The sequence below is a fragment of the Brassica napus genome, chromosome C5 (genome assembly GCF_020379485.1).
Source record: "Brassica napus cultivar Da-Ae chromosome C5, Da-Ae, whole genome shotgun sequence".
In the NCBI taxonomy this organism is placed as follows: domain Eukaryota; kingdom Viridiplantae; phylum Streptophyta; class Magnoliopsida; order Brassicales; family Brassicaceae; genus Brassica; species Brassica napus.
This window is the reverse complement of record NC_063448.1, coordinates 37330616-37344607: the sequence shown is the minus strand read 5'-3', so window position 1 is coordinate 37344607 and position 13992 is coordinate 37330616. Positions and strand designations below refer to the sequence as shown.

Below are 13992 nucleotides of genomic sequence, written 5' to 3'. Positions count from 1 at the left end.
AACCGCAAAATCAAAAATTTTGAAAAAAATTCGAAACCAAACTAACCAAAAAACTGAACCGATTTTTTTTGTTCACTTCAGTGAGATTTCGACCACCTGAACTAACATAGTTCTAATTCCGAACTACCTAAAAGAAACCGAACCTTCGGCCTAAAATAAATATTCATATCTTTCATCACATTCACTATAAACCAAGTTTTACAATTACCAAAAAAACTGAAAGTAGATGAGAATAAATAAATCTTGGAACAACACTAAAACCACCAATCTCCCAGCACCACCAATAAAACCTAGACCATTTAATTAAATTTTAAACGACTACTTATACAAGTAACACTCATATAAGACACCCTTTTGTTTGTCAGTTGTTGTAACGGTATCCACCATGCTCCTCATACCGATGAGTTTCGTAATGGTACTCGTACTGAGAAGATGACTGCTCATAGGCGGAAGCGTAATGCGAAGAAGGGGACGTTGGATTGTAGACTTCATGTTGCTGGTAATGAGAAGGAGTACCGAGCTCCGTCACAGGACTAGACGACTGTGTTTCATGTTTGTCCACTCTAACCTCCGTTGTCTCTTTTTGGTGCCTCTCATCTTCTTCATCTAATTCTTCGTCAAATGAAAGGAAGATAGGGTGTAAGTACGCGTCTGCAAGATCAGCTTTCATGTTCAACTCCGGTTCTGTCTCCTTCTCCAGCTTGTCTTTCGCCATTGCGTCCTGCAGTAAGACCAATGATGAACACATGTTTTTGTAAGAAAGCTAGAAACTTTTCTTTTGGGTTATGATGTGGTCCTGGAGAAGATTGGTACTTTACCTCGAGTGGGTATTTTCCGAAGGCGGGTTCGAAGCGGTGTTTGCAGTACTTGTGGAAAGAAAGAGTGAGAATGGGTAAGATGATAAGCAAAGGCGTTGAGTTAGCTGCCTTTTTAGAAGTCAAAAGTCCCATAAGCAGAAGCTGAGATATCAACAAGCTAGCTATTATCCTGCCATGAACGTGCGGCCAGAACGCTCCACAGCTCTCATATTGTTGGTTGTAAACGTTGATTATCTGCGTTGTAAACCCAAGAAAACATCATCAAGAAAGATCAAGAAACTGTTTGAAATACTATAGGCTAAGCTACCACTTTTCGAAAATACAATCAATCAAAAATAACCTAACATTATATAAATCATTTTTACACATTTATAAATAATTAAGGAGTGGTAGTTTAGTCTTTTTTTTTCATCACAAATTTAAGGTATGAAAATTGTTGAGTAAATTTGAAAAATAGTATTAGATGCCACTGAGTTGTAAAGCGAACCTGATGGCGATAGACCAAGTAAGCAAACGCGAAGAAGACACAAATGAAGGGAAGGAGAATGGGAGTGACAACGGCGTAGACAATCCCCAAGAGGAAGTAGAGCTGGAGAGATGGGAGAGTCTCCTTGAAATCGACAAAACCAGGGTCCATTGCTCTCTCTCTATCTCGGTCCGTCTTCACAATAAACATGTTCTTCAAGTGGAAGATCACGAGGGGCTTTAACCGGAGAATCTCACCCGCTATACCAGCCCACCCGTCAACCATTATGTACGTGATAAAGAAGGTAGCTTTCATCGGTATAGAGACACCAATGGTTCGAGGAATCCTGTACAAGTACAACACCATTAAGAATAAACAAAAGCATTTTCAAAGGTATGATTCTTTTGGAGAGTTTATAAGAGGTTAAAGGTTGCTTACTGAGTTGGTGACTGGTGAAGGAAAGAGTCAAGCTGCTCAAAAGCGGTTCCGGCAATGATACTTCCCAAGAACACATTTACTAACATAAAGTAATAGTATTTCGCTGCTGCTCTACGCTCAAGTGTAGATAAAGCAATGTAGCCCTCAATCTTCGACATAATCAGTAACACTGTTGGGAGGATCCACAAGAAGATCTTCAGAGCGAGACCAGGTAGAAAACCTTGTAAGAATGACTTTACAAAGTCCCTGCAATAACAAGAAGATGGAGTCATTCAACTCTATCAAGTTTGTGTAAATTGGCATGTGATTGCTTTGACTTACAGTCTAGTGACAGGTCTGAGGAAAGGCGCAACTCGATCAAGACCTTGTAAATTGGCAAGAGACTGCACGAAAGCGATGGGGATCATGTAGAAGAAGACCAATGCAAAGACTGAGACACCAATTATGAGCTTTCTGATGGTCAGAGAGATAAAAGGTATAGAAAGGTTTTGCCAATAGATATCACGAGGCTCTGGAGCGCTGCTCGTTAGCCACAGCGTTGGATTCTTGCTCTGCTGCGTCTGTGCGCAAACGGCAGCTCCCCACCGTGAATCAAACGACACGAATGCGACGGGAAGCATCAGTTTCGAGTCTTTAAGAACTTTTTGGCGCTCCAAAGCCATCTGTTATCAACATCAGACACGTGTTTAAAATGAGGTTAAAGTGTCTGTGTTAGCTGCACCAGAGGAGTAGCTTACAGTGTGGTCAAAGTCCTTGATCTGTTGTTGGTAGTACTCGATGGAGTCAACTTTTTTACCCCATAGACCTAGAAACCCTGTCTGGAGAAGACAACAACCTTATCAACATCATTACATCTAAAAAAAAGACTAAAGAAATGGCGTAGAGAGAGAGAGAGAGAGAGAGAGAGACTAACTCTGCAAGTAGGCTTCTTCTTATGAGGATTGCGTTGATGCTTGAGCACATAATAGTCATACCAGTCTTGCAGCCTCTGTCTCTGCTTCACCAGCTTCGCGTACTTGTTCGCGTTATAAACTGCCTGAAACAAGAAGATCCGATCCCTCAATCGAACTGATTATAACAAAGATAAGCAATTTATAAGGACAAAACATAATTACCTGATGACAGAGATAATGCTCAGGGTGATTCGTCCTAAAGAACTGATCCACAGTATCCGGAACTGAGTGTCCAGGCATGTCAGGGACGTTTCTGACAACAACCTGCAAAAAACAAAACTCCAAATGTATTAAGAAAACACTCATCAGTGTTAAATATTTGAAGTTTTCACTTACAGTGAACTGCTCAGGACGCCTACGCTGTGAAGCTAGATACTGAAGACGCATTAGTGCAACAGTGTTGTACTCTCTGTAGAGCATGAAACATGCCCATAGCGTGAAAAGGTACTCTACTCCAATGTGGAAGAAGAACCTAAACACAGACACACACACACATAAAGATGTTAATAATGATCACTAACCATCATTAGTACTAAAGCTCATTTTTTCTAAAACAGAACTAAGCTCTCACTTGGAGGATTCTGGCTGGACATTAGATATGGAGAGCTTATCAATGTCGCTGACAACGAGTTCCTTCTTCAAGAAGAAGAGTGTTCCGCTTGATACATTCACTGGAACAAGAACTGCGAGTGCTAGAACCATGGCTGGTACAAAGATCTTCAAGCTGCCAAACACCAACATGAAAAGAAAAAGAAAAAAAACATCTTTAGAAGGAAAAACTAACTAATGCAGATTCTCTCATAATTAATCTCAATAACTTTCCCCGGAAAAGGAATATCTAAAAAGTGACTTTCTCAGGAAACAAACAGTGACAACAAACAAAACTTCCATTATTGCTTTTGCTTTTGTCTTTGTGGAATACAGAGCAGACAAATCCGAAACTTAGCTGTGTTTTGTAATAACATGTTCTGTAAGAATAAAGTACAAATATTTTCTGACGAATTAAAGATTATTTTTAACCGTAAAATTCGGGATTATGTCACTTGGTGAAACTCGTTCTTGGGGATTACAAATCACGGAAATCCCCAAGAAAACAAACAAGAACACAATAAATACCAAAATTTTCTCAGAAAGTTCCAATTTTTCTCGAGAATTCAACAGTATCTATCTTTTTAGTGATTAGACTCATGAATATCATAAGTAGCCTAAATACCCAGAAAAGTTTATTTGTGGAGAAAAAGAAAAGACATAAACCTTTATAACTGAAAAGTTTCGAGTTTTTTCCTTTCAGTTTCTCGAGAAGTTGACATCTCTCAAGATTGAGAATTTTGCATTTTCAAAAGAAAGAAAAAAAGGTCAACTGAGGAGGAGGAAGAAGAAGAAGTTACCCGAGAGTGTAAATCCTGAGGAAAACAGCAGAATCGAAACCAGCGTGACGAATGATCTCGGATTCACTCATTTTCATGGCTTGAGGCATCCAATTAAGGAAAGTGAAGTATGTTTTGAAGTTGAGGTTGACAAATTTTCCGACGAGGTTTCCGTCGGAGCGGCGGGGACTGTGTCTGTCTCCGGAGAGATACCATTTGGGGAAGTAGACTCTGTCGTTGATGGGTTGGATTCTTAGGACAGCGAATGCTATCAGAAACAAGAAGGCACCGAAGAGGTTTATCAGAGCTGAGACTCCTATGTCTTCTAGAGTCGCCATTGATGAAAGCAAGCACCACACAGAGAGAGAGAAGAGATGGAGAAAAAGGTTGGCTTTTAAGGAGAGAGTGGCGTGAAAGAGAAAGAAAGAGAATAGATAATATCGAAGTCTAGGAGTTTCTTTCTCCACTTTCCAGTTATTTTATTTTTGTTTTTTATAAGGTATGTAAATATTGTTATTTTATCCTCTCATAAATGATATAAATCCATAAAAGACCATATAATATACGTTAGGGTGGTATTTAGTATTTTTATTAAATTAATGTGTCGAATATCACACGAAGTAACCTAGTCAAATATCACACAAACCAAAACCTTCACTGAAAAGAGTGGAAATTTGAATTTTACAGAATATAAGAAATCCTTATTTTTATTTAGAATTTATGTTATAAGATATATTTAATTGCCAATTTTAAAGAAAATCCTCAAAATGTTATAAAAGTAAAAGAAAAGTCTATGTTTATTCATAACATAGAAGTTCCTTATATAAGAGATTACACCGTCGTACATAAATGAAAATATTACAAATCATAACCTCTTGGTTATGAGCCATCCACAATCTGGTTCATCACAATCCCCCTTGGATTCCATAACCATTTAGAGCTTGTAATGTGCTTTAATGTTGTCTCATTAAAACCTTACCAAAAAAACCAAATTAGGACAAAACCATGGTGAAGGAAAAAGAGTACAACACACATTACTCCCCCTGATTTGGACATTACTGAAGATCCCTTGGACCTCTCCAATTTTCTGCAATCCGTGGGTGATGAAGATCTTGGGCAGAATATGCTTCGTCCTCGAACATGATAGTTGGTTCTTCTTTACCATCGGCAATGCCACAATCTGATCGAACATATTGAGTCATCGACCTCAAATACACACACACGAAATCTTGGATGATGTTGCTGTGATATGCGTGTACCACCATGTGTAAAACATAACATGTCTGAAAACAAATCAACAAAACTAAATAACCCATTTTTGGGCTGGTTAGTATAAAATAAACCAAAATTAAAAGCTTCTTCATCGTCCTTCTTATGGACTAATCAGATCAGTGTCTAAAACAAGACTTCTGCATCGTCCATCTCAGGACTAAATGGACTTTTTTATCGTCCACCTTTGGACTGAATGGATCAGTGTCCAAAACAAGTGATCTCACCCCCATGTACTAGATAATGAGTGAGAATGGTCCATATTAAATCTCTTGAGTACCCTTTTCTGTATATACTATTTGATGCACAAGGATTTCATTGTTAATGTACTCAAACTGTAATCCCAAACAAAACTTTGTTTTCCAAGATCTTTCATCTCAAACTCTTTCTTGAGATATTCAACTGTTTGGGAAATTGTATCCAGAGGTTCCTAGGATATTCAGATCATATACTTTGATTATTATCAATATTGTTCTCGAGAACTTGTTGTACTTTCAGCTCAATACACTCTAGTACTTTCATTATCCAGTGGACCATATAAATATGCAGTCACTACATCAACTTGCTGCAAGTCTAATTTTCTCTCTTATATAGCCAGACTTATGAAAAATCTAAAAGTAGTTGCATCCACCACATGGGAATATGTCTCCTCATAATCTATTACTGGTCTTTGTGAGAATCCTTGTGCAACATCAGCTTTATATCTCACGATTTCTATTCCTCACAAGATCCATTTATATCCACTGGTTTTAACATCATATGGCGTCTTAATCATATGGTCAAATACACCTTTCTTCCTTAAACTATTTAACCCCACGTTTCCATTCAATCCAATCTGTTCTACGAGTGCGCACTCTTATATTGACGTGGGTTCATGATCCTCGATTATATTCATAAATTGAAGTGCTACCTTGTATGCAAATAAATCATCTTATGTCGACATTCCTTATTGGTTCCATTATGTTCCAGACATGATATAATCGATTGAGATTCATTATTATCAGGACCTTTAATACTTTGCAGCTTGGCGTCCCAAGCTACATTGTTTGGTACCTGTACCTTAGAGCCGGCCGGCCTTATCTCCATGTCTGGGATGGTTTCCTTAGTAACCTCAGATTTGGATTTTGATTATCATTCTCTGCACTTTTCTTTTGTTTCCGAGGATTCTTATATTTTGGAACCTATTTGGTCTACCACGTTTCATACGTTGTCTAGACTCTATAGCAACTTGACTGTGTCTCTTCTTGGACATCAAATTCGTTGGTGCTTTACAAGCTGGTTTATATATGACTTAGTCATTCTTTTTCGGGTCAGCAAATGTGTCTGGCATTTGATTAGCTAGCTTTGTAAATGTATAATCTTTGGACGTCTATTTCACATTCTTTAGTCTGAGGATCTTGCCAAGACATTGATGGTTGATTCCATTCTATTTCTTTTACTCTTTTACCAGCTTATTACTTTCTCCCCCTAATCCGTATACCTGGCCTCAAACTGATCACCCATATTTGGCTCAAGGTACTTAATAATCGTGGGAGAATCATATCCAACATATATCCCCATCCTCCTTTGAGATCCCATCTTAGTTCTCTGTGGTGGAGTAATTTGTATATAGACGGCACATCCAAATGTCTTACGATGGGATATGTCTGGCTCTTGACCCGTTATCTAATCGATGGGGAATATCTATGCTCACTAAATGGCCTGATGCATATTAACTTAGGTGCATGTAAATTTCGTGTGGCCCAAGCTGTGAATGAGAGTTTTGACCTCATAAGTTATGGTCTATCAATCAGCTATTTGCGTTTTAAAAGATTTCGGCCAAACCGTTCTTGGTATGGACATGTATCACAAAATTGTCCACACTTACCCCCATGGACATACCATAATCATTTAAACGCTTGGGACATGTATTCACCAGTATTATCTAGACATATAGTCTTTATTATGAAAAAGGGGCTCGTAGCCGTTTTACTGGTGATGGCCTAATGAGTTTCCCTTGTGTACATGCTACACACGTGAGATTCTTTGGGATAACTCTTCTTATCTTTTAATGTGTTCCTTTTGAATATCAATTTTCGCATCATGTTTGGACCAGGATGGCCAATCCGGTCGTGCATTAAAGTGTATATTTTCGCAGGCTTTTAGCCTCTATCATACTGATCTATGCATAGTATAGGTCAGTAGAGAATGCAGGTATAGTCTTTAGGACTTATTATGGCATTGAGCGATTTTATACATATATCTGAAGGAACTCTTTGTTTCCTTCGCCCATTGTTTCAATTTGGAAACCATTCATTCTTATATATTTAAAACTCAACAGGCTGCTCTTGCTCTTAGAGCTGGGTGAATATAAGGCATCACTGATTTTTAGATGCATACCCTTAGGCAATAATATACTAGCCTAGCAGTACAAGAAAACATAAGTTTAACGACAGCGGTTTTCCTCGTGAATTCGTCGTAAAAGAGGGTTTACGAGGAATCAGTGAGAAAACGGGTTTTGTCGTTATACGTTCGTCGTAACGCATATTTACTCGCTATTTCGTCGTAAAATAGCGAGGAAACCATGTCGTCGTAAAAACGAAGAAAACAAATCGTCGTAAAGACCACGTAGATAGTCCACGTAAGAATGTCACTACTGTTCCTCGTAAATACCACGAAAGCATTTCCTCGTAAACGACACGTATATATCTCGAAAGTATTTCCTTGTAAAATTCACGTAATTACCTTGAAATTTTTTCCTCGTAATTTTCACGTAAATACCTTGAAAGTATTTCCTCGTAAAATACTCGTTTAACATTTCTCGTGATTTCCTCGTAAATGTTCAACGTAAATAAGTCGTAGATTAGCTACGAATCTACTTCGTTTTATTATTTAACAAATTTAAAAATATAATTAAAAAATAGTAAAAAATATTTAATTTATTAATAAAATTAATATTTAAAAAATAAATAAATACACAAATATTTTATATATAAATAAGTTTTGAATTTATAATACAACCATGGAAAGAAAAAAGAACTAAGAGTCGTGCATCGCCCGGAGGAATTCATCACTCCTCCTGTCTACATCCTCCTCGGCATGTGTGTCGTTGGATGGTCCCTCGCCTGGAATGGGATTTTGTCGTCGCATGTTCGTCAACATGGTCTCCCATTCCAGATTTGTGGCCGCTATAAATTCCAAGAAGCCCTCGAGTCCACCCACACGAGATGTGAACGCAGATTGCATCGAGGCCAACGCGTTACGCAGCTGAGTGACTTCATCATCCCGTAGCTGAACATAAGACGATTTCGCTCTCGGAACATCGTTGATGGAACCAATCCCCAACGTCCGTCCCTTTTTTTTAGGAACAACCTTAAAAACAAAAAATAAATATTGTTAGTAAAAATTTTAAGTTAAATTAAATGAATAATAAAAAAATTAAAATTTTAGAAAATTTACCTCCTCGTAAATCTTATCCACTTCAAGTGTGGACAAGGTGACGGGTAATCCGTCGGTAGACTGCTGGGTCAGCTGGGTCTCACCCCTGTTGACCACAAATCCTTCAACTCTTTTATCAGTGGTTGTAGGAAAACATCCAGGGACCTTTTTGGATGGTTCGGACCAGGTATTAATATGGTCAAGAATAGCAACTCCCGTTGCATGCACATCTCCGGTGGCAGGTTGTATGGCGTAAGAGAGACTGGCCACAATGAATATTGTCTTCCTGACATTCCGAACGGACTAAATCCATCTGTGCATAATCCGAGATATACATTTCGGCTATTGCTAGCGAAATCCGGATGTACTTTGTTAAAATGTTTCTAGGCTCTTGCATCTGATGGATGAGTCATCTCACCATCCGTCTGAGTATGCTCGGTATGCCATCTCATCTTTCCAGCTGTCTGCTCTGATTGGTACAATCTTTTCAATCTGTCTGTAATTGGTAGGTGCCACATCCTTTGGTACGGTACCCTATTACGTCCCCGTCCTTGCGGCTTGAATCGTGGCTTCTTGCAGAATCGACATTCTTCTAACTTCTCATCATCTCCCCAGTAGATCATGCAGTTGTCGATGCAAACATCTATCATCTCCGAAGGCAACCCAAGACTATAAACCAGTTTCTGAATCTCATAATAAGAATCAGCAGACACATTGTCTTCCGGCAAATACTCTTTAAACAAGTCTGCCCATTCGTTCATACAACTTTCAGATAGATTGTGATCAGTTTAACATTTCGTAAAACGTTTTTGCATCTATATTAGGTTCTTCGTCTTCATCATGAGCTACGAATGCATCAGCTACCATATCATGAACCCTATCATAATCTACCATCTCCTCCTGATGGTAACTATGTTCATTATGCAAATGATGATCAACCGGTTCTTCCTGAAAATTGCTATTACTACTACTAGCTTCATTCTGATCATAATTATAACCTTCTCCATGTTGAAACCAAATATATTAATTTGGCGTGAAACCTCTATTTGTTAAATGCTTCCAAACATTTTCACGGTTTGCCAATTTCGAATTGTTGCATTTCCGACAAGGACATAACATCTTACCACTTTCTTGGGCGACCGGTGTTGAATCTGCTTGATGCATAAATGTCTCCAGCCCCGCAAGGTATTCTTTGTCACTCTCCCGTTAGCATCTCTATGCATATACATCCACTTCCTCAACTCGAAAATATTCCCGAAGCCAACCATTTTTTTTCTTTCACGTTTTTTTTGTTGGTGTGTTTAAAATGATGTTCAAACGTCCCTATTTATAGAAAATTTCCGAATCTTGTAGTTGTAATTTTTCTACGAATTTACGACGAAAATTAGTTAGGTGGCCGAAAAAAAACGTGTGACAAACAAAGTTGGTGGATTCAAAATTTCCTCGCTAAGTAGACGTAAATTATTTCCTCGTAAAGAACACACTAAGTTTACGTGGAATTTACGAGGAAATATGCTTTCCTCGTAAAAGCCACGTCACTTTACATTGAATTTACGACGAAACTGTTTCGTCGTTACTTTACGAGGAAATAACGCTGATTTTATTTTTCCGCGTAATTTCCTCGTAAAGTCGACGTAAATTAACGAGGAAAAATATTCCTCGTTAATTTTCCTCGTTAATCTTGTGCTTTTTTGTAGTGTAGCCATAGTCTTCTTTCAGACTGGCGATACCTGCTTTAGTACTTATATTGGCGTTTTTCAGTGTACTCATATAGAAAAATCATTCATTCATTTAATCTAAGCAGACAATGTAATATAAATAAATTCAATGAGATAAAAATCAGAGAAAGCATACAAGCAAAGCAATCACACAAGTTTGATGTCGAAATCAGATTATCAACTTGATTCTTTTAGGCAATCATAAGTCTCATATTCCATAAGATCATCTTGATCATGTTCGAAATTATTTTCACCATCTTTATAGGCCAAGTGGGTTTCAGGATTCTTTCCTTTCAGACTCTCTTTGATAGAGGTCACAAAAATGTTTGGGAGTCCTTCATATCTTAGCCCAATGGTTCCTCATTCCACATTTATGGCACACTGTTTTGGTCGAACTTTGTGGTTTAAAGGATATACCACGGCTACTGCCTTGACCATGGCTCAAATTGAGTTGATACCCACGGCCTCTGCCATAGTGATTCCCACGGCCAAATGTGTTATAGTGGCCATGGCCACGTCCTTTCCACCCTCCACGGCCATGACCGTGTGGTCTATCATTTTGGATGTGGTTACTTTTTTTTTTCTTCTGCGGCCTTATTGGTATCAGGTAATGAGGTTAATCCAGGAGGTCTCAATTCACTGTTTCTCATCAGTAATCCATTATTTTGCCCAGCTAGCAATAGACTCATCCACAGACTTATAGTCCTGGATTCTGGGATTCCTCCAATCAAATAGGGCCTTTGGTAATAACACCGTTCTTTGGTGATCATATCTCGATTTGAATTCTGTCCAAAGGTCTACAGGATTCTAAATTGTCAAATACTGATCTTTGAGACTTTTAATAAGTTGATGGCTAATAATTAATATTGCCATGTATCAATCTTTCTCATTTGGCATTATCACCTTTTGTGATTCATTCACCAAGTCCTTTGACTTTAGAATAAACTTTGTATCCAATGCCCGCCGTAAATAATTATCTCCAGAGAAATTTAGGGCAGCAAAATCCAGGTTGATTTTCGACATCTCAAATCATATATCACTTAATATTTAGGTATAATTTTCATGCGGCCATAAAAAAACAATCAATTCGGATTTCAATCTTGTGAGGACAATGAAACTATCAATCTTAAAGGCATTTAATCAATCAGTCAATTTTTAGCAAGTTTCAGCAATACTATTTCTATGTGCTCATAATATTATGGTTTATCAAGACTAGCAAAAACGAATTCAATTAATCATGCAATTAGGGTTTAACAATCATTGGATTTTAGCAAAACTAGTAAAAAGATTCATTAATCACTCAATCAGTTTCAAGGCTGATTTTAGCAATACTAGAATATAGATTTCAAGCATGAATTTCAATGAATCAGTTTCAAGGCTGATTGGTATTTAGCATAAACCGTGTGTAAATAATCTATCTAGTATCCGAATTGATCAAACCTCAAAAACATATAATCAGATCACTCAATTTAATAGAACTCATAAGCATAATGAATTTAGGGGTCCAAGTTTCAGATATGCGGATTAATGTTAGGACTAGAATTAGGGTTTCATGATTTCTAATCAGATCAATCAATAAAATCGAACCTAGCATACAATCTTAAACCTCAAGACATTAGATTTTATCATCAATCTATCAACCTAGCATACGGATTCTCTATTCTCAAAGACATCCAAATCAGATCAATATAACCTATCATACGGAGTATTTAGGGTTTCTATTTAAAACAGATCATATTACAAAACTATCAATCCTAGCAGATGATATTAAACCTCAAGAATCATGCAATCAGATCATTCGGATTTTAAACAAGTAAACCTCAATCAATCTATCAACCTATCAGATTATATAAGCAAAACAAGCTAGCAACCTATCGGATTCAATCAATGTTTTAACAGGCTGGTCGGTTTAAACAATTTTAAACCAGATGACCAATTAACCAAGCAGGATGAGAAAATAAATCTATCAATCCTAACTGTGATTAAAGAATTAATAAAAACAAGCAGGTCGGATTTAATCAAGACTTAAACAGATCAGAATTATTAAACTAGCAGGATGAGAATAATAAATCTAGCAACTTAACGGTCAAACAATTCTAGCAACATAGCATCAGATTCAAAACCTCAATGATCAAAACCGAAAACGGTTTTGATTTCAAAAATATTCGATTAGGGTTTTAATATGTGATTTGATAATTATAGTATAATTAATTATGATACTAATATTATTTAGGGTTCATAGATATAGGGTTAGGGTTTATCGGATTTTAACTTGTAAAAACCGATTTGGGGTTTTAATCATGTAGGAACATGATTTATGGTTTGGGGTATCAAATTTTAGAGCTTCGATTTACTCAATTAGGATTTTTGATCTATTACCCTATGGTTTTGATTCATAAAGATTAGGGTTTTAGGGTTTCATTCTTTATCAATCAATCCATGTTCGATTATGGGTTCTTAGGTTTTGAATTATATTTTAACCTTAAATGATTGTTGATTCGGACCACCAAAGGAGTTGAGCCGCGAGCTGGACACGAACGGGACGCGAGCTGTCTGATGCTGTCGCGAACGAGGAGGAGGTCGCGTGCTGGAGCTGCTCTCGGGTCGCGAACGTCTGAGCTAGGATCAGGAACGCCTTAGGCTGAAGCTGATCGGGGACGCGAGCTGGAACAGATGCGGAAACAAGAGACGCGATCGGGGTTTAGGGTTCGTCGAATCGCCAGCTAGGGTTAGGGTTTTAGGGTTTTTCGATTTGGGTATTAGCTTAGGGATTTAGAGTTTCGTGCTGATAACGTGTCGTGAGAGTAATGGAAAAGTCTATATTTATTCATAACATAGAGGTTCCTTATATAGGAGATTACACCGTCATAGATAAATAGAAAGATGACAAATCATAATCTCTTGATTATGAGCCATCCACAATCTGGTTCATAACACCAAATTCGTTCTTGAATTGCCATGATATGCTAATTATGAACCGGATTTTAAAATATTGATGAATAATGAAATAAGAAATAATTTATTTGTATCTTTTCAACGAGGTTCCTAAAAACGAAGCGTGGGAACTGAGAAATGCTAATAGACCTAGTAATGCCAACCCTATCTAAGATGATAGCACGCGTGGGATCGAGTCATGGGGTGGAATTCATTTTTGGATACATTTGCCGGCAGGTTTTACAAAACCTCCAGATACTAAAGCTCCAAGATCAGAGAGACTAAGTCCCAAACATGGGAAGATTAAAAAACAAGAACGTGAAACAACCTTAATGCTAAACCGAACAAAACTAGAAGAAGTGAGGAACCAAACAAAAGAACCCTAGAGAACAATAAAGCACGAAGACTACAATTAAGCCCCTTTGAACGAGACAAGGCGAGGATGCCATCCAAAGCTAATACATCCGGCTTCTGACTCCTCCTATAGTCAATAGCCCATGTGATTAAGATACCAAAGCTTCAAAATATAGGAGAAAGAACAATTTCAGTTCATAAGTCTACAACCGGAAATGCGTTGACGGAGATAAAACATAACAAGACGCCATGATGAAG

At 37.7% G+C, this 13992-nt stretch overlaps 1 protein-coding gene across 1 annotated transcript; it reads right to left on the bottom strand.

Annotated features, from left to right (window-relative positions):
- Nucleotides 1-156: 156 nt before the first annotated feature.
- Nucleotides 157-4497, bottom strand: LOC106365602 (CSC1-like protein At1g32090). The gene is made up of 11 exons (XM_013805038.3): nucleotides 4064-4497; nucleotides 3247-3399; nucleotides 3012-3147; nucleotides 2838-2939; nucleotides 2636-2758; nucleotides 2460-2540; nucleotides 2044-2384; nucleotides 1723-1968; nucleotides 1306-1630; nucleotides 819-1052; nucleotides 157-721 (listed from the first exon to the last, which is right to left on the bottom strand). The coding sequence occupies exons 1-11, from the start codon at nucleotides 4378-4380 to the stop codon at nucleotides 362-364; spliced, it is 2418 nt and encodes an 805-aa protein (XP_013660492.1). The 5' UTR covers nucleotides 4381-4497; the 3' UTR covers nucleotides 157-361.
- Between the last annotated feature and the right edge of the window lie 9495 nt (nucleotides 4498-13992).

Bases quoted from the DNA above. Each gene is read 5' to 3' on its own strand.
- LOC106365602 (XM_013805038.3), bottom strand. From the start codon at position 4,380: ATGGCGACTCTAGAAGACATAGGAGTCTCAGCTCTGATAAACCTCTTC. The intron at 3,148-3,246 runs GTGAGAGCTTAG...GTCTGTGTTTAG, and splicing joins GTCCAGCCAGAATCCTCCAA to GTTCTTCTTCCACATTGGAG. The intron at 1,053-1,305 runs GTTCGCTTTACA...TTTACAACGCAG, and splicing joins ACTTGGTCTATCGCCATCAG to ATAATCAACGTTTACAACCA.